The following is a 21,258-nucleotide window of genomic DNA, read 5'->3' as shown; positions in this document are numbered from 1 at the left end:
AGAACTTTCATCCAAGAATAGGTGCTGCCACTGTTCTTTTGTAGTTCCACCTTCAAAGTTCTGCGCCTGGGCAAGGAGTCCAGTCTAAAAGCCACCATCCCATTTTGGGTGTCCTGAAGAACATGGAGGAGTAGGACCAACCTTCCAGAAGATACCAAAGAGGGAAGGAAGGACCTCCTCCCTTTGAACCTGTGAGTTGGAATCCTTAAGGCAACTACCTGGAGAGGTGAGATTCGAGAGCATCTGGCCGATAGAGATACCTCCAAATAGCATAGTAATGAGTGCCAGCTCCGAACGCCACAAAGAGATGCCAGATGGCATGGGCAAAGGGGATGCGCCCATCGCTCTTGAAGAAGACTGTACCGAAGCAGTAGAAGATGCCACCAGCCACCAGCTCCACCAGACCTTCCGTGTTGGGCTGCAATAACCAGGATAAGCAGAGGAGGGAGTCAGTGGACTGGTAGAAGAAGACCCAGAATCTGTGACAGTCAAGGGCAGGTAGTCCTCGACTTACAATCACAATGGAGCCCCGAAACGTTCATCGCTAAGCAAGGCCATCGTGGCGTCCCTTTTTTAATGATCTTTTTGGGCCAGCGTTGTTAAATGAATCACGGCCGTTCTTCAGCGAGTCCTATGGTTCTTCAGCAAATCTGGTTTCCCATTGAGTTGGTTTGTCGGAAGCCAGATGGGAAGGTCAGATATGGGGATCTCACGGCCTGGGGGGAAATGCTCCAACTGTCATAAGTTCATGCCAGTTGCCAATCACCTGGATTTTGATCACATGACCAAGAGGACGCGGCAAGGGTAGCAACTGGTCATAAATCAATTTTCCTGTGCCATCGCTGAATGAATGGTTGTAAATCTACAGGATTACCAGCAAATTCCTGAATCGTTCAGGAGGAGAACGATTACCTGGTTACAGGTAATACCTCAACCTATGACTACAATTGAGCCCCCAATTTTTGTTCTTAAGTGAGACATTTGCTAAGTGAGTTTTGCCCCATGTTACGACTTTTCTTGCCTGCAGTTGTTAAAGGGAGTCAGTCACTTGGGGTGAAATGCTCCCGGTTCGGACCGGGTCACACGATCCGGTAGCGATGGCGGCGGGTGGTTTGGAGAACTGGTAGCAAAAATCCCTGCCTCCCCCGCATGCCCAGCTGAGCCGCGCAATCATCAGAGGGTTTTTTGTTTTTTTTTTTACTTTTAAAAGCATTTTTTCTTCGGCCGAAAAAAGGCTTTTAAAAGTTTTTTTTTTAAAAAAAAGCCTCTGATGATCGTGCGGCTCAGCTTGGGATCGTCAGAGGCTTTTAAAAAGCATTTTTTCTACAACCTCTTCGGCCAAAGTGGTTGTTTAAAAAAATGCTTTTAAAAGGCTCCTCTGGTGATCCCAGCTGAGTTGCCTGATTGTCAGAGGGTTTTTTTTTCTTTTAAAGGCAAAAAAAAAAAAAAAGCTTTTAAAAGAAAACCTCGGCGGAAGAGGTTGTAAATCGAGGACTACCTATATGGCGATTGTCACATTCTGCATTTCCAATTGGGTCACTTACCATAGAGAGAATGACCAAAGCAGGAAAAAATCCCATAACCAGATAACAAAACAGCTCCACCAGCTTGTACCTGGGAATCAAAAAAGCCAACCTGAGTTTCAGAAACCTTAATATGGTTTGCAACTCAAGCTAAGCCACGATTGGCTTCCCCTTCCCCTCCCCCATTGCTGAATTAATCCCAGTTTATCTGGATTCACCTCATTCAGGAAGCCATCGAACCTAGTTTCAATTCAATTTATGACTGGAATTCATCATCATTTAACGACCACATAATCCCTTGCATGGGCAACTAGCCATGTGTTTTACTGGCCAGATGCCCTTCCTGACGCCAACGCGGGGTTTTGTTCGGCAGATATATTCTCATTGTGCCCAGAGAGAGAAATATCTGCCTCTACTTAGGATCGAACTCGCAGCCTCCTGATTATGAGGTGAGAGCTCTACCTCTAGGTCACCGCACCGCTCCTAATTTATGACTGGAATTGAGACCCCGGCAATTACAGTCTTGAGTCGTGACGGTCGTAAAGTGGATTCCTAGGCGACCAACCCAATTTTACGACTGCGGGAGAGGGGCAGCCATGGGAACCTCAGACCCGGGATTTAAGTAGCACTTGGGGAATGGGGGCGTCCGTCATAACTTTGAATAGTCGCTAAGCAACCGGTCATAAATAGAGGACTATTCTGTAACAAGATACACTGCTCCTTAAGTGCCATGGATGCATGCAGCTACATACTGTGTTTCCCTGAAAATAAGACCTACCCTGAAAATAAGTCTGGACAGCCTGGGCCCATGAGTTATGGGGCAGGTTTTCCTTCTTTTCATGATCCCCTAACCCGGTTCCTAACTTTGTTCAATAAGCAAACCACCATAAAGTAATTAAAAACAAAAGAAGCGAGCAAAAAGGAAGCTGTTGCCTGTGATATCTTTCGTAGCCACAAGAGGGCGAAATGGACCCATGAAAGCCAGAGCTCCCACTTCCAAGCCAAAACATGACTTTTTCCCTCCAAGGATTCCCACGGTTCGATCTCACGCTCCTCTCACCGTTCGTGGAAGAAGAAGACGTAGAGGGTCCCACCTGAGGCCATGAGCCAGATGATCCAGCGCATGTGGGAGGCCCAAGGGCCCAGCTCCCGCAGGTTGAGCCTGGCAGCACAACGGGGACATCAAGTCACGGAGAGAAGCCACCGGCTAGCAAGGCAGGCGGACCACCGAGATGTACAATTGCACAAAGGATGTTTGCCACACCCTTGGCAGCATTTGGGATTCAACAGCCACCTCTCCCCTCCCGCCCCTGCATCATAAGCCTACTACTTGAAAGACTATGAAGAAATGGCAAAACTAGATTCCCCCCCTCTCCCTCTTGCTCATCTTCTCCCTCCCTTCATCTCCCCCTTTCCCTCTCCCCCTTTTCCTCTCCCTCTTCCCCTCCCTCCCTTTCCCTCGCTCCCCTTTCCCTCTCCCACTTCCCCTCCCTCCCTTTCCCCTCCCTCTCTCCCCTTTCCCTCTCCCTCTTCTCCTCCCTCCCTTTCCCTCTCCCTCTCTCCCCCTCTCTCTCCCCCTCTCCCTCCCTCTCTCCCCTTTCCCTTTCTCTCTTCTCCTCCCTTCCTCTCTCTCCCCTTTCTCTCTCCTTCACTTCCTCCCTCCCTCCCTCTCTCTGTGGACCTAGAAAGCCATTTAGATCAGAGGGTTCCCAACCTTGGCCATTTGAATCCTTGGAGATTGAAACTTCCAGAACTCCTCAGCCAGCTATGCTATATCAGAAGTTGCTATGGAGTTGAAGTCCACAAATTTTAAGGTGGCCAAGGTTGGAGGATCCCTGATTTAGATGAACAAAAGCCGTTGGACAATGGTCCTGCTAAGATGCCACAAGCAGCAGACAGGAGGTTTGTGAGCACTCACCAAGGAGCGTAGGAAGCTGCAATGAAGAAGTAGATCACCATTCTGTCGAACATGTGTAGGCAGTGCTCCACCGTCCTGCGAAATGCACATAGGGAGAAAACGGGGTTTTGTTGACATTTAGCTTCTTTGGTGGCGAGGTTTGGGGGGAGGCAAGATGCTCAGACCAGACCCTTCCCAATTCCTCAGGGAGGGTGTAAAGGAGATGGGTCTAAACCGGGTGGATCAAGCATCTTGATTAGCTTCCTCGGAGGATAAAGTTTTCCTTGCTTCCTTCGGGTGGCTGAAGGAGAATTACCCTATTTTTCGGAGTATCAGACGCTCCGGACTATAAGACGCAACAACCTTTCTTTGGTGAGGAAAAGAGGAAAAAGAAATCTGCCTCTGCCTCCCAGCAGTTTTGCCTCCTTGCAGTAAACAGCAAACAGCCTGCTTTACTTTCATTTTCGTTTTCAGCATAGCTTGATTAGCACAAGAAAAAGAAAATCTGCTCCCAGCAATTTACCTCCTTGCAGCAAGCAGCAGAGCAATAGGCCATGGCAATCCCTGCAGCCTGGAACAGCTGAGAGTCGGGAGGGACCATCGGCTGCTTGTGCTAATCAGGCTGTGCTGAAGCTGAAATGGGCTGTTTCTTCTTGCTGCAAGGAGGTAAATTGCTGGGAGGCAGAGGCCAAAGGGTGGGGGTCAGTGGCTGGGCGGGGCTACATTCTGTGTATAAGACGCAACCAAATTTTCACCTCCTTTTAGGGGGTGGAAGGTGCGTCTTATACTCCGAAAAATACAGTACCTTAAGTGCCGTTTCTTCCAGGAGATGGTATGGAACGTGGTGGAGACGATGAAGAGTCCCGACAAGCCGAAGCCATAGATCCAAGCAGAAATGGCCTCCCACTGATTGTCCGAGAGGATGTAGAGAACTGAACTACCAAGGATGCTGGGGACAATCCAGAACTGGGAGAGAAACGGAAAGGAAAGTAGAAGAGAGGTGGAAAGTTCTGAGTAGGAGGTTGGAGGAGATGGGCATCATGGATTCGGGCGTTGGACAACTGACTTTTGGCACTGGACAGCTCACAAGGACCCTGGACAGCTCACAAGGGCACTGGGGACACCCAACTCAACGGTCTTGTTCAAAGGAGAATATTTGTAGCTCAGGATCGAACTGTTGCTTGTTTTCTTGTAGACGTTTCATGACCCAACTAGGTAACATCAGTTTTGCTTGAAGGGAGACAGAGAACTCCCTTCTAGCATTGATGATGTTACCCAGTTGGGTCATGAAACATCTGCAAGGAAACAACCAAGCTCAGAGAGCACCAAGGACCCCACAGTCCTCCTCCTCCTCTTCCTCCTTCCACCCTGCAAACCCCACTCCCTTCTAGCACTGATGATGTTCCCTAGGTGGGTCACGAAAGGTCTGCAAGAAACCCACCAAGCTCAGAGAGCACCAAGCACCCCTGTCCCATTCCACCAGAATGCTCCCTGGATAAGACCCTGGAGAACTTACCGCATGGGTGGCACAGTTGGCTGCGTGTTCATACTCTGTGGGTTGGTACCGTCGGTTGGGTGGGACCCTGTGATTCATAAACCTTGAATGAGAGACAGAAGCAAGGAGACGCCATCAGCTACCTGCCGTTTGCAAGAGAAGACGACCTCCTGGCCAGAACTCTCTGGCAATGCTTTAATCACAGGGCACGCTTCAAAAATCAATATAATAATTTCATTTTGCAGGGATGTGTCTATGGAGATTCTCAGTCCTCCAGGTCCTGGTTGTCCCAAAGGTGCTTTTTTTCAAGAGGCAACTGGACTTTCTGGTTTTTTGCTTTGAGGACGTTTCACTTCTCATCCAGGAAGCTTCTTCAGCTCTGACTTGGATGGTGGGGAATGGAAGGATTTATGCTTCTTGCAGACAGAGCTCATCGTTTGCATCTTTTTAGAGAGCCATTGAGGCCACCTGGAGATTTATCTGTGTCCTCAGGATCACCTGAGTGGTGTAAACTGCTGCAGATAAACCTCCAAGTGGCCTCAATGACTCTCGAAAAAGATACAAATGACAGAGCTATCTGCAAGGAGTTTCAGTCTTTCCATTCCTCACCATCCAGTCAGAGCTGAAGAAGTTTCTCTGCTGAGAAGTGAAACATCTTTCAAGAAGAAAGCAAATAAGAATAGAATAGAATAGAGTAGAGTAGAGTAGAGTAGAGTAGAGTAGAGTAGAGTAGAGTAGAGTAGAGTAGAGTAGAGTAGAGTAGAGTAGAGTAGAAGAGAAGAGAAGAGAAGAGAAGAGAAGAGAAGAGAAGAGAAGAGAAGAGAATAACAGAGTTGGAACAGACCCTGCTTAGGCAGGGAACCCTACAGCACTTCAGACAAATGGTTGTCCAATCTCTTCTTTAAAACTTCCAGTGTTGGAGAATTCACAACTTCTGGAGGCAACTTTTGTTCCATTGATTCATTGTTCTAACTGTCAGGAAATTTCTCCTTAGTTCTAAGTTGCTTCTCTCCTTGATTAGTTTGAAAGTTCAATTGCCTTTTGGAAAAGCACCTTTGGGACATTTTGCAGGGATACCACAACTACACACACACACACCTACACACCTACACACACACACACACACACACCCCTTCCCCACCATTATCTTTAGCATCCAAGCCATGTCCAGGACGATGGGAACCTTCCTTTGAAGCAGCAGATATCTTTGCCTGCGCGTTGATAATGCCAAACTTTTTTCATTCCTTTGAACAGGCGAGGGATATTCCTTTCTCTCTTTTTAACGGAAGGATGAATTGGTCTCTACTTGGAGGGTCTTGAAACTCCCCCCTCTTCAGGCCTAGAAACTTTCCCATGGAATGCTCCCTCCAAGAGGCAGAAAGAGCCGATGAATTTACGCCCCAGTGAAACTAAACGTCCATTTATTAAAAACAAAAAACAAAAATGTCTCCATCCCAGTTAACAAAGAGACAGTTGGGCTGGAATTGAGGTTGGTTTTCAATTCTTCACCCGCGCAGCGACAAGCCTCTTTGCGCACAAGGCGGCATTATTCCTTGGGAGGGGTTGCCTAGCAACCACCCCGCCCTCCCCTCAATTCCGGTGTCGCCTCTGTGGGGTGGGGAGGGGGACTTTTCTGCAGGTCCTGCACTCAGAGCTGCAGAAGGATGTCAGAGTTTCCAGAGAATCAGATTTATTTATTTATTTATTTTGTCACAACAGTATATATAAGCATAAGCATGAAAGTAACTATATAATATATAAGCATATATATATAAGCATAAGCATGCAATAACTATATTCATTGGATATAATGAAAGAAAACAATAGGACAGGAACGGTAGGCACCCTTGTGCTCTTATGCACGCCCCTTACGGACCTCTTAGGAATGGGGTGAGGTCAATAGTAGACAGTTTTTGGTTAAAGCTTTGGGGATTTTGAGAAGAGACCACAGAGTCAGGTAGTGTGCTCCAAGCATTAACAACTCTGTTACAGAAGTCATATTTTCTGCAATCAAGATTAAAGCGGTTAACATTTATTTATTTATTTATTTATTTATTTATTTATTTATTTATTTATTTATTTATTTATTTATTTATTTATTTATTTATTTATTTATTTAAATTTTTATACCGCCCTTCTCCCGAAGGACTCAGGGCGGTTCACAGCCAGATAAAAACAAAACAACAATACATAAATACAAGATAAAACAATATTTAAAAAACTTATTAAATTTGGCCCAGATTAAAATATATTTAAAACAGTAAAACCCACTAAGTAAAATTAAAAGCCGAATAAAAAGCCTAAAATTCTATGCCAGTCCTAAGTTTAAATCTATTGTTTGCTCTTGTATTGTTGTGATTGAAGCTGAAGTAGTCTTTAACAGGAAGGACATTGCAATAGATGATTCTATGAGTTAAACACAGGTCCTGTCGGAGGCGGCGGAGTTCTAAGTTTTCTAAACCCAAGATTTCAAGTCTGGTGGCATAAGGTATGTTGTTGTATTCAGAGGAGTGGAGAACTCTTCTTGTAAAATATTTCTGGACACGTTCAATTGTTATACAATTTATTAACTGTATCAATTGTTATTGAAACAGGAATAATTTTCAGATTAGTCTCTAAGGGGCGCACGGCAGGAGAGAAAGTTGAACACTTTTCATATGCGTTGCCTCCGACGTATTTTTGGCATCACCTGGCAGGACAAAGTTCCGAATAGCGCAGTCTTGGAACCTGCTGGAATTTCTAGCATGTATACACTATGGAAACAGCGACTTCTACGCTGGCATGGGCATGTCGTGAGAATGGCTGTTGGTCGGATTCCGAAAGATCTCCTGTATAGAGAATTAGGGAAAGCCCCTCAGAGGGAGACCACAGCTGCGATATAAGGATGTTTGCAAGAGGGACCTAAAGGCCCTGAGAATGGACATTAACGATTGGGAAACCTTGGCCTCCGATCGTCCAGCTTGGAGGCTAAAGACGCAGCATGTCCTTCTCCCAATTCGAAGAGACATTCGTTCGGCAGGCTGAGGCAAAGAGGCAGTCCCGGAACTAGCGAAATCTGGAGGGAGGGCAGGGGACAGAATGTATCTGCCCTTGCCACTCTCGAATTGGGCTTTTTAGCCACACTAGATGCTGTTTCCAGAGCATGATACCATAGTCTTTTGAGACTGAAGGATGCCAATGCTCTAAGCGGGGAAGGCAGGTGAGCCCAGTGTTATCCTGGACAGAGCTGGGATAATGCCACCTTGCATCCCCAAAATAGCAAGTAAAGAACAAAGGAGAAAGGTCCTTCTCCTTTCAAACCCTTCCTTCCCTCTCCCCCATCTCAAGTCTACCTCCTACGACAGGTGGTTCTCTCGCAGACGTTTCATGACCCAACTAGGTGACATCATCAGTGCTAGAAGGGAGGAGGGTTAATGAGAGGATGGGGGGCGGGGGAGAGGACTGTGAGGGCCTTGGTGCTCTCTGAGTTTTGCTGTTCTCTTGCAGAGATGATGCCACCTAGTTGGGTCAGGAAACATCTGCAAAAATGCAGCCAAGCTCCAAGTACACCAAGGATCCCACAATCCTCTTCCTCCTCCTCTCTCTCCCCGTTCCACAAGCCCCTCTCCCTTCTAGCACTGATGATGTTACCCAGTTGGGTAGTGAAACATCTACAAGGAAACAAACTCAAGAGAGCCTCAAAGAGTCCAACATTCCACCCTGAGCTACAAATATTTTCTTCCGTCGGTACCAAAGTTTACAAATCATAGCTCCCACGTCGGTGTGGCAGGCTCAGCAAAGGACAACCTGGAACAACCGTCTTAACTTGAAACCCAACATTTCTCCAACAGACGAGGTCAGGATGCGTCTCCGGGAAACATCTACCTTCTCCTTCGGGAAGAACCAAATTTTTCAAGGATGCTCACAAGGAACAAAATCAGCAGGTTCTGACAGGTTCTGGAGAACCGGTGGTGGAAATTTTGAATAGTTCGGAGAACTGGCAAATATCACCTCTGGCTGGCCCCAGGAGTGGAGTGGGAATGGGGATTTTGCAATATGTTTTCTCCAGGAGTGGGGAGGGAATGGAGATTTTATAGTATCCTTCCCCAGGAGTGGGGAGGGAATGGGGATTTTATAGTATCCTTCCCCTGGAGTGGGGAGGGGAGGGGGATTTTATAGTATCCTTCCCCTGGAGTGGGGAGGGAATGGGGATTTTGCAGTATCCTTCACCTGGAGTGGGGAGGGAATGGAGATTTTATAGTATCCTTCCCCTGGAGTGGGGAGGGAATGGAGATTTTATAGTATCCTTCCCCTGGAGTGGGGAGGGGATGGGGATTTTATAGTATCCTTCCCCTGGAGTGGAGAGGGAATGGAGATTTTATAGTATCCTTCCCCTGGAGTGGGGAGGGGATGGGGATTTTATAGTATCCTTCCCCTGGAGTGGAGAGGGAATGGAGATTTTATAGTATCCTTCCCCTGGAGTGGGGAGGGAATGGAGATTTTATAGTATCCTTCCCCTGGAGTGGGGAGGGGATGGGGATTTTATAGTATCCTTCCCCTGGAGTGGAGAGGGAATGGGGATTTTATAGTATCCTTCCCCTGGAGTGGGGAGGGGATGGGGATTTTATAGTATCCTTCCCCTGGTGTGGGGAGGGGATGGGGATTTTATAGTATCCTTCCCCAGGAGTGGGGAGGGAATGGAGATTTTGCAGTATCCTTCCCCTGGAGTGGGGAGAGAATGGGGATTTTATAGTATCCTTCCACTGGAGTGGGGAGGGAATGGAGATTTTGCAGTATCCTTCCCCAGGAGTGGGGAGTGAATGGGGAATTTGCAGTCTCCTTCCCCTGCCACCCACACCACGCCCACCGAGCCACGCCCACAAAACCAGTAGTAAAAAAAAAAAATTGAGTTCCACCACTGAACAAAATGCATCAGATCGCTTCCAAAGCAAGCAAACCCCATCTTAACTGGACTCGGCTCCCTTCAGCTTCTAAGCTTCTAGGATCCCAAGATGGATTTGCATCCTCCCTGCCAATTCAGTAACAACTGTAAAGCCTTTCCACATTGCAAAGATAACTCCACCCCACCCCATCTCCCACCTCCCACTCCACACACACAACCCCAGCATCACAATTACGTCACATTGGTCCTCATCTTCCTGGGATTCGCGACTCATTTCTGGGTTTCTCACAACCCCGTTGAGCGCTGGTCTTCTTTTGGTGCCATGTCTCAGGGCCACAGAGAGATGGCAAGACGACAGCCTTGCGCCCTCCGTTTTCTGGACAACCCCCCCCAAAAAAAACAACAACAAAGACCTAATTGTCTTAGGAAATGAAAAGGGCGCTTAAAACCCCGGTCACTCACTTTCTCTTCCGCTTTTTCGCCCATTGTTCACTGTGAGTCAGAAAGAAAGGCCTTCTACTGAATGCCAACCAGCCAGCCTGCCTAGTTTTCCTCTTCTGAACATTGAAATTCATTCAGGAACATACGGTCCCTTGGCAAGGCACCCAGACTCTGCCTGAGAAGCCGGCTTACCTTGGCAGGATCCCACAGATTGAGAAGAATAGAATAGAATAGAATAGAATAGAATAGAATAGAATAGAATAGAATAGAATAGAATAGAATAGAATAGAATAGAATGCAAAATAAAATGAAATGGAATGGAATAGAATAGAAGACCTAAGTTTAACTCACAGAATCATCTATTGTAATGTCCTTCCTGTTAAAGACTACTTCAGCTTTAATTGCAATAATACTAGAGCAACTAATAGATTTAAACTAAATGTCAACCGCTTTAATCTAGACTGCAGAAAATATGACTTCTGTAACAGAATCATCAGTGCTTGGAATACTTTACCTGACTCTGTGGTCTCTTCCCATAATCCTAAAAGCTTTAACCAAAAACTTTCTACTATTGACCTCACCCCATTCCTAAGAGGACCATAAGGGGCATGCATAAGCGCACAAACGTGCCTACCGTTCCTGTCCTATTGTTTTTCTTTTCTTCTTCCTATATATATATATATGCTTATACCTCCTAATATTTACTCATATATGTGTTTATATGCTATATAATCTTTTTGTATGATACCTACATATATTGTTGTGACAAAATAAATAAATAAATAAATAAATAAATAAATAAATAAATAAATAAATAAATAAATAAATAAATAAATAAATGGAATGGAATGAAATGGAATGGAACGGAACGGAACGGAACGGAACGGAACGGAACGGAACAGAACAGAATAGAATTCCTTATTGGCCAACTGTGATTGGAAACATAAGGAATTTGTCTTTGGTATATATGCTCTCAGTGTACATAAGGAGAATAAAATACATTCATTGAGATTAAAAAAGGATGCAACACTTAGTGATAGAACAGAATAGAATAGAATAGAATAGAATAGAATAGAATTTGATTGGACACACAAGGAATTTGTCTTGGTGATAATGATAGTCAAGGTTACTAATAAGCTATCAAATCGTACTAGGAAACAAGTAAAAACAATATATATTGAAAGATACAAGCAACATGGTTATAGTCATAAGTGGGAAGAGATAGATACTAGTAAGGAAGAGAAGAAGAATAGTAATACAGTCTTAGTGAATAGTTTGGCAGTGTTGAGGGAATTATTTGTTTAGCATAGTGAAGGCGTTTGGGAAAAAAACTGTTCTTGTGTCTAGTTGTTCTGATGTGCAATGCTCTATAGCGTCGTTTTGAGGGTAGGAGTTGAAACAGTTTATGTCCAGGATGTGAGGGGTCTGTAGATATTTTCACGGCCCTCTTCTTGATTCGTGCAGTATATAGGTCCTCAACGGAAGGCAGGTTGGTAGCAATATTGTTTTTTCTGCCATTCTAATGATCCTCTGAAGTCTGTGTCTGTCTTTTTGGGTTGCAGAACCAAACCAGACAGTTATAGAGGTGCAAATGACAGACTCAATAATTCCTCTGTAGAACTGGATCAGCAGCTCCTTGGGCAGTTTGAGCTTACTGAGTTGGTGCAGAAAGAACATTCTTTGTTGTGCTTTTTTGATGATGTTTTAGGTGTTAGCTATCCATTTTAGATCTCGCAACATGATAGAACCTAGAAATTTGAAGGTTTCTACTGTTGATACTGTGTTGTCTAGTATTGTAAGATGAGGTATTATGGGAGGGTTTCTTCTAAAAAAGAAAAAGATTTTGTGTAGGCATCTGCTTAAGATTTCTGAGCATTTCAGGCCAAGCACTAAACCATGATTTAAAACCATTCTTTCATTCATTCATTGATTCATTCATTCATTCAGCTTTGCTGGCTGAGGGACTCTGGGAGTTGAAGTCCACAAGTCTTAAAGGGACCAAGGTTGGAGACCCCTGGTTTAGAGTGAAATGTGAAGCTAGCTAGTCAAAGTAGCTAAGCAGAAGCAAATCTACTGATTCCCTTCCAAAGGTTTCTAAACCATGATACCCAGCTTCTTTCAATTTGGTGGAAGATAGCTGGAGGATATGTGAATACCTCTTCTGGGAAGAAAAATCATTGGTTGTTTTTGTTTTTTTAACAGCCTACCCTGAGATTCAGGTAGAACAAACAATGGTTCACGGTAGTGGCCAAAATTGTGGAAACCTTTTGGGAAAAGTATATTTTCTAAAACTAGCTAATAATACCGCTTTTTTGGGGGGGGTGTAGTACCATAAAAATATATATCAATGGAAAGATAATTTAATCAAGAATGTAATGCAATAACGTTTATGAAGGATTTGCTATTAGAATAGCAGCGACAGTATAAAGAAGAAAAGGGAAACACGTAGAAAAAAAACGGGATCTACAAAAATGATCACCGTAGAAAAAATGAGATTTGCAAAAATGATCACGTCAGTTAATACTTTGTTAATACCAACCGGCAGAAGGCATCCATGCTGCTCAAGTAATGGAGGCATTTCCATGGAAGGATGGATCCGAGTTCTGACCTGGGCTTCCCCAGCAGCACGAAGCCGAGTTCTCATGCCGATAAACCCCTTTTATTTAATTTTCAGTGAATTCCTCTCCAGCAAAGTCTTTCCTCTCCCGCAGTCTTTCAAGATAGCTCACAATTACCGACCTCTATCAGGCTTGGAGAGTGGCCAGGTCAATATCTTTCAGACGGCGCAATACTTGGCAAGAATGCAGGAATGAACTAAATGTCTCCTGCAAGCTCTATTCCCCTTTTGCTGCTCTGTTATTCCCTATGGGAGGGGCCCTTCATCGTCCACCTGTGGCCTTACTCCCAAGTCGACCCTTGTTCTTTACCGGTTCCCTTCGTCTGGCAACTCTACGCATGGGCACACTGGGAACAGGCTCCAGCTGTTCATCTGCCTCACTGATGTCTGACTCCAAAGGCAGCTGATAACTGGCATACGGCCCTGGCCCCCTCTCTGCCTCTGACACAGAGCCCTGTCAGAGCCTTCCCCAGACTCCAGGACTGGCCCAGGTTCCTCCCCAACCTCCTCACTGTCCAAATCAGCTGCCAGATCCACTGGCTGCTGGCGAGCCACAACAGTCCTCTTTGACATGATGAGGAGACCAAGTCATGGAGAACAAGGGTGCTGAAGTAATGCTCCTGATGGCTGTAGAATTGCTTCCAGGTCTGTTGAAAAGCCAAACCAGGAGAGTACTGCTCTTCAAGTCATGGTGGTTGACCACTGTGGGATCAGAAAACTGGAAGAGATGAACTTTGGACTTCATCTAGGGCACCTCTTCTGCTAATCTTGGATGTCACCATCCAGGACCATGGACTACATGAGCCGTGGTGGCGCAGTGGTTAGAGTGCAGTACTGCAGGCTACTTCTGCTGACTGCCGGCTGCCTGCAATTTGGCAGTTTGAATCTCACCGGGCTCAAGGTCGACTCAGCCTTCCATCCTTCCGAGGTGGGTCAAATGAGGACCCAGATTGTTGGGGGCAAAAGGTTGACTCTGTAAACCATTTAGAGAGGGCTGGAAAGCCCTGTGAAGCGGTATATAAGTCTACTGCTGATTAGCTGTGGTGGTGCAGTGGTTGGAATGCAGTATTGCAGGCTGACTCTGCCCACTGCCAGGAGTTCGATCCTGACTGGTTCAAGGTTGACTCAGCCTTCCATCCTTCCGAGGTGGGTAAAACAAGGACCCAGATTGTTGGCGGCAAGAGAATGACTCTGTAAACAGCTTAGAGGGGGCTGTAAGAGCACCATGAAGCGGTATATAAGCCTAAGTATTATTGCAATTGCTACATTGACCCTTCCCGAAGATCTCAATGAGGAATGGATTTTTGATCGGTATAAGAGGATGGGTTCCAACAAAAATTGATCCTGGAACAATCCGAGCTCTACCGGCTGGTAAGGAGCTTGCCAATAACACCCACATGGCGCCATGTGCTGTACCTAGTTTTGGAACAACCAGCTGCCTTGCTGTCAGAAGACGTGAGTCCTACAGTAGCTTCCTGATGCCCATATGGAGCTCTGGGTTCTTGGATATTTTTTTAATGCAGATTCAGAGGCTTTGGGGACAAGTTTGCTCACCCAGCCTGCAGAAAATGTCCCTTTGGATGCTGGAGAAGTAAGGGAGAAGGTTTGCTCATCCAGCATGTAGAAGCTGTTCATTGGATGGTGGTGAAGGACATTTCCATGGAAGGCTGGAATGTGTCTTCTTCTAGGGCATGTTTTCAGCTGGAAGACATTGGAAATCAAAAGAGGCTGGGAATCCAACCCCTTGAAGGTATTTTGCTCTGCAGTTTTCATAATTTTTTGTCTCCGGCCACGCTGATAGGAACACTAAGAGAAGCTGACGACCAACACACCTCGAGAAACTATTTTAAAAAAAGACTATTTCTGATTTATAAGGAAAGAAGGACTAGGGGTGACATGATAGCAATGTTCCAATATTTGAGGGGCTGCCCTAAAGAAGAGGGGGGGGGTCAATTTATCCTCCAAAGCACCTGAAGGCAAGACAAGAAGCAACGGATGGAAACTAATCAAAGAGGGGATCAAGCTGGAATTAAGGAGGAACAGTGAGGACAATTAACCAGTGGAACCAGTTCAGAAGTTGTAGGCGCTTCATCACTGGAGGTTTCTAAGAAGAGACTGGACAGCTATTTGTCTGAGATGGTCTAGGGTCTCCCGCTTGAGCAGGGGGCTGGACTAGAAGACCTCCAAGGTCCCTTTCCAGCTCTATGTTGATGGATGGATGGATGGATGGATGGATGGATGGATGGATGGATGGATGGATGGATTGAAGATAGGTCTAATTCAGGATGATATGCTTTACACTGTCCTGCCCCTATCATCTCAAAGTTTGATCCTGCTGAACAGATTCTCTGAAATATTGTTCACTCTGCTTTGTCTCAAAAACCAGGACATCCCTCAATCTAGAAAATGATGAGCAAAATTGTTGGGATTTGGAGTGAAGGTGCAGCCAAACCAATGACAGTTGAGGGAACGGTTGTTTTTGATGATCCACGCTAACTGACAGCCGTTCTCCCAAAAAGAAGGAACCGGGTGTGGAATAAGCAGAGGTTTATTTCTTTTCTGATGATAATCACTCTGCTAAACAAATAATTCCCTCAACACTGTCAAACTATTTACTAAATCTGCACTACTATTAATCTCCTCATCGTTCCCATCACCCATCTCTTTCCATTTATGACTGTATGAATATAACTTTGTTGCTTGTATCCTTACGATTTATATTGATATATTGACCATCAGTTGTGTTGTAAATGTTGTACCTTGATGAACGTATCTTTTCTTTTATGTACACTGAGAGCATCTGCACCAAGACAAATTCCTTGTGTGTCCAATCACACTTGGCCAATAAAATAAAAAAAAAATCTAAAGATCGATTTTAAAAATTAATACGTGAGCCTCTTTGAGAAGAGAAAGATGCTGTATTCTTCCACAGAGGAATTATTGAGTCTGTCATTTGCACCTCTATAACTGTCTGGTTCGGTTCTGCAACCCAACAAGAAAAACACAGACTTCAGAGGATAATTAGAACTGCAGAAAAAATAATTGCTACCAACCTGCCTTCCATTGAGGACCTGTATACTGCACGAATCAAGAAGAGGGCCGTGAAAATATTTACAGATCCCTCGCATCCTGGACATAAACTGTTTCAACTCCTACCCTCAAAACGACGCTATAGAGCACTGCACACCAGAACAACTAGACACAAGAACAGTTTTTCCCCGAAGGCCATCACTCTGCTAAACAAATAATTCCCTCAATACTGTCAAACTATTTACTAAATCTGCACTACTATTAATCTTCTCATCGTTCCCATCACCAATCTCTTTCCACTTATGACTGTATGACTGTAACTTTGTTGCTGGCAATCCTTATGATTTATATTGATATATTGACCATCAGTTGTGTTGTAAATGTTGTACCTTGATGAACGTATCTTGTCTTTTTATGTACACCGAGAGCATATGCACCAAGACAAATTCCTTGTGTGTCCAATCACACTCGGCCAATAAAAGAATTCTATTCTATTCTATCCATTGCATTTAGATAAAGGTAATATTTACAGAGAGAGAAGAGATGAAAATAAAGCAAGAGAGAGAGAGAGAATTCAAAAAATCCCTGGATCTTTTAAAGATTGTGGGTGGGAAAATGCTGGATTTTTAAAATCTCTAATTACTTCTGGGTTAATTAATTGGGAAATAAAGGGCTTAATTTAGAAGAAATAAGGAGAAGGGGGAAAAAGAGGGGAAGTTGATAAATGACTAGAATTCAGGGCAAAGAGTAAGATTAGATATACAACATAAATATAAGAAAGAAAATAAAAATGAGAGAGAAAAGGCAAAATATATTAATATAAAATGTGCATATAAAATGTGTTGGACGAGAACTAAAAAGTTGTATAAATTTGAAACCTGGCCAATATTCAGTTCACAAAAAATCTATTGTATGTTGGTGTGTGTGTTAAAAAATAAAAAATAAAATCTAAAAAATAATAAAAAATAATTACTTCTGGAGGTTTTTTTTCTTTCCTGTCTCCCCATTTTTGTTTCAAAAGAAAATGGTCCCTATTTTAAAAAAGGAAAAAGTCATTTTCTATTTCGCGAAAAGTCCTGCTTCTTTCTGGCCCATTTTTAAAAATGGGGGGAGGGCTGGGTTCGCTTCCTAACTTCAAAGTACTCTAATCACTGTGTGGAGGAAAAGTTTAGTCACCTGCATCTCTCCCCCCCCCCTGTACTTCTGATCCCCATGGAAACGTTTTGCAAATGATTTGCAGAGAATCAAATTCAGAATCAAAAGTAGAGGATGGCTGGAAGGTACTAAGGCAACCGTATTGCAAGAAACTCAAACCACTCATTTCAAAAAGAGGAGAGTCGTAAAGGAAAAAGAAAGAAAGAAAGAAAGAAAGAAAGAAAGAAAGAAAGAAAGAAAGAAAGAAAGAAAGAAAGAAGGAAGGAAGGAAGGAAGGAAGGAAGGAAGGAAGGAAGGAAGGAAGGAAGGAAGGAAGGAAGGAAGGAAGGAAGGAATCAACCTAACAACTTATTGCTGTCTCTTATGGGAATGGAGATTTTGCAGTATCCTTCCCCTGCCATGCCCACCAAGCCCCGCCACGCCACGCCAGACAGAACCCGTAGTTACAAAAAATTTGAATTTCACCACTGGTGACAGGTAACCTAGTTACCTGCTTGTTGGGCAGTTCTTGGGACCCACAAGCTGGGACAGGAGGCATGGGGTTGTTCCCCAAGGATTTGGGCATGGTGGTTGATCAAGCCAGGTTTAGCAGTTAAGTCGCAAGTTTAGGGGGTCTTATGAAAAGGCAGCTCTTTAGAAGGCCAGAAAGATCCGGAAGAGGAAACTCAAAAACTTTGGTCACCTAATGAGAAAGAAGGACTCCTTGGAGAAGAGCCTAATGCTGGGAACGATGGAGGGCAAAAGAAGGAGGGGATGGCAGAGAACGAGGTGGCTGGATGGAGTCACTGCAGCAGTAGGCATGAGTTTAAATGGACTCCAGAGGATGGTAGAGGCCAGGAAGGCCTGGAGGAACGTTGTCCATGGGGTCACGATGGGTCAGACATGACTTCACAACTAACAACAACAACAATGAAAAGGCAGCAAATTGGAATTGATCCTTAGGAAGTTTCCGATTTCTGAAATGTTTGGGTCAGGTTGGTGTTTTAACAGGCAAATAATCTGGGCAGGTTTTATTTATACGATCCTGACTCTTATGCCAAGGATCCCTTGATCATGGATATTTCCACATTTCCAAGCTCACCAGGAAGACTCGAAATATATTAGTAATATTGGGTCAGAAGCTCCAAATTTTCTTCTCCCGCCCCCCACCCCCGCCCAAGGAGAAACCACAAGTGACATGAAGTCCCCAAGTGGTAACATTTTGCCTGTGTTGGATCCCGAAGTTTAGGATCTCTCTCTCTCTCCCCAAATGTCTCTTCTATCCGTTTTCTATCCCAGTGTCCATTTTTTGCATCTGCAGCCTGCATAAAACTCCTCGAAAAAGTTTGCTTTTTAAAACAAAAACCAAAAACCTGCCGGTTCACAAACAGGTAAGAAATCTTTTGCTTCAATTCCCCACCCCCACCCCCGGACATTTCTACCAATGCGATGCTTTTTCTCCAGGCATAGAGAAAAGGAGTATGGGATGAAAAAACTGATATGACCCAGACGAGGAAAACAAGCACAGACAAAATACATTCCCCCCCACCCCCCCCCCGCTCCAAATTCCGCAAAGTTGACTTTTGGTTTGTGGCATCTAAGTTTTTGTTTTGTTTTTATTTATTTATTTATTTACATTTATATCCCGCCCTTCTCCGAAGACTCAGGGCGGCTTACAGTGTATAAGGCAATAGTCTCATTCTATTTGTATATTTTACAAAGTCAACTTATTGCCCCCCCAACAATCTGGGTCCTCATTTTACCTACCTTATAAAGGATGGAAGGCTGAGTCAACCTCGGGCCGGGCTTGAACCTGCAGTAATTGCAGGCTGCTGTGTTCTAATAACAGGCTTCTAACAGCCTGAGCTATTACGACCCAAGTTTACAATTCCTGGGAAACATGGTTGGAGATCTGACCGTTCCTGGAATTCTTCTTCTGTTTTCAAGAAACAGATCAGAAGGGATGATGGGGGGGGAGGGAGAGGAAATAGCAGGCTGCTAATAAAAGCGCCAGAAATGATCGGATCTGGCCTTCTCAAATATGCCTTTCCTTCGGGTCCTGCATTGTGGGGGGAGGGCACGGGGGGGGCAAGCCCCTCCCAGATGCTCCACTTTAACCTAAACAGAAGGATGATCAGAGTCATCTTCTCAGTTTGGTTCTAACCCTTCAGCTGCCATCCAACAGGTAAGGCTGCAATCCATCCAATCTTTAGTTCCTTCATAGTTTCACCCTAGGATAGGATGGGATGGGATGGGATGGGATGGGATGCAGAATAGAAGAGAAGAGAAGAGAAGAGAAGAGAAGAGAAGAGAAGAGAAGAGAACAGAACAGAACAGAACAGAATAGAATAGAATAGAATAGAATAGAATAGAATGCAATATGGGTAGGGTAGGGTAGGAGAGAGGAGAGGAGACTGAAGGATAGATAGGATAGGGTAGGATAGAATAGAATGCAGGAGAGGAGAGGAGAGGAGAGGAGACTGAAGGATAGATAGGATAAGATTAGAATAGAATAGAATAGAATAGAATAGAATAGAATAGAATAGAATAGAATAGAATAGAATAGAATAGAATAGAATAGAATAGAATAGAATGCAATATGGGTAGGGTAGGGTAGGAGAGAGGAGAGGAGAGGAGACTGAAGGATAGATAGAATAGAATAGAATAGAATAGAATAGAATAGAATAGAATAGAATAGAATAGAATGCAATATGGGTAGGGTAGGGTAGGGTAGGAGAGAGAGGAGAGGATGCAGGATAGCTAAGGTAGGGTAGGGTAGGATAGAATAGAATAGAATAGAATAGAATGAATAGAATAGAATAGAATAGAACAGAACAGAACAGAATCGAATAGAATAGAATAGAATAGAATAGAATGCAATATGGGTAGGGTACGGTAGGAGAGAGGAGAGGAGAGGATGCAGGATAGCTAAGGTAGGGTAGGAGAGAGGAGAGGATGCAGGATAGCTAAGGTAGGGTAGGAGAGGAGAGGAGAGGAGAGGAGACTGAAGGATAGATAGGATAAGATATAGAATGGAATAGAATAGAATAGAATAGAATAGAATAGAATAGAATAGAATAGAATAGAATAGAATAGAATAGAATAGAATAGAATGCAATATGGGTAGGGTAGGGTAGGAGAGAGGAGAGGAGAGGATGCAGGATAGCTAAGGTAGGGTAGGGTAGGATAGAATGCAGGAGAGGAGAGGAGAGGAGAGGAGACTGAAGGATAGATAGGATAAGATATAGAATGGAATAGAATAGAATAGAATAGAATAGAATAGAATAGAATAGAATAGAATAGAATAGAATAGAATGCAATATGGGTAGGGTAGGGTAGGGTAGGAGAGAGGAGAGGAGAGAATGCAAGATAGCTAAGGTAGGGTAGGGTAGGATAGAATATAGGATAGGATAGGATAGGATAGGATAGGATAAGAGAAGAGACTGAAGGATAGATAGGATAAGATATAGAATAGAATAGAATAGAATAGAATAGAATAGAATAGAATAGAATAGAATAGAATAGAATAGAATAGAATAGAATAGAATAGAATAGAATGAAGGATATATAGGATAGGATGCTGAATAGCATAGGATAGGGTAGGATAGCATACTGTAGGATCGGATCGCATCGGACCTGGTTAGCTTGGGGTTCTAAATTGGACTGGGAAGTAAAAGGAGAAGAAAATAAGTAAAATCTCAGAAGGACCCCATTAGTAAACCTGTTTCTTGCGGTTGCCAAGAAAACGGAATGAATCCCCTAGCAACCGAATCTCTTCCACAATTAATTTTCCTTTTTTAAAAAAAAATAAAAGAGCAACATTTCAGAGCTCTTAGACAAGGGGGCTGCTTCCCCCACCCCGCCATCTTCATCCTCTAGGATTGCTTTCCTTCTTTGGTTGGGGTCCCTGAAAGTCCTGCGTCCCATTCAGGATTTATTCTGATGGGCCCATTTCCTTGATCGGGGTGGGGGCAGGGGAGAGGTGGAGGTGGGAACCCAAATGAAGCCCACCTTTCCTGTCAAAATAAAATACAATACAAAAAAAAATGCCCTGCGTTTAAGCCAAGAAATCCGGCGCCAGTAAAACTTGCAAATAAGGCAGCTTAAGAGAAAAGAGGGGAGGGGTCTCCCCTCTGCCTCTCCTCCTCCTCCTCCTCCTCCTCCTCCTGCGCCCCCTCCCCAAGAACTTTTCTCACCTGGCATAGCGCGTCTTCTGAAAATCCAGCAGTCTGGAGATAA

General features: G+C 44.3%; 1 protein-coding gene across 1 annotated transcript; it reads right to left on the bottom strand.

Annotated features, from left to right (window-relative positions):
* Positions 1-213: 213 nt before the first annotated feature.
* MMD2 (monocyte to macrophage differentiation associated 2) lies at positions 214-10,126 on the bottom strand. Its single transcript, XM_058157178.1, has 7 exons — positions 10,033-10,126; positions 4,937-5,018; positions 4,226-4,386; positions 3,442-3,516; positions 2,584-2,685; positions 1,545-1,614; positions 214-418 (listed from the first exon to the last, which is right to left on the bottom strand). Exons 1-7 carry the CDS (start codon positions 10,047-10,049, stop codon positions 215-217), a joined length of 711 nt encoding a protein of 236 aa, XP_058013161.1. The 5' UTR covers positions 10,050-10,126; the 3' UTR covers position 214.
* Between the last annotated feature and the right edge of the window lie 11,132 nt (positions 10,127-21,258).

This window comes from Ahaetulla prasina, chromosome 14 (genome assembly GCF_028640845.1).
Source record: "Ahaetulla prasina isolate Xishuangbanna chromosome 14, ASM2864084v1, whole genome shotgun sequence".
Taxonomy (NCBI): Eukaryota; Metazoa; Chordata; class Lepidosauria; order Squamata; family Colubridae; genus Ahaetulla; species Ahaetulla prasina.
The sequence above is the reverse complement of the archived record's forward strand: the minus strand, read 5'-3'. Positions and strand labels throughout refer to the sequence as shown.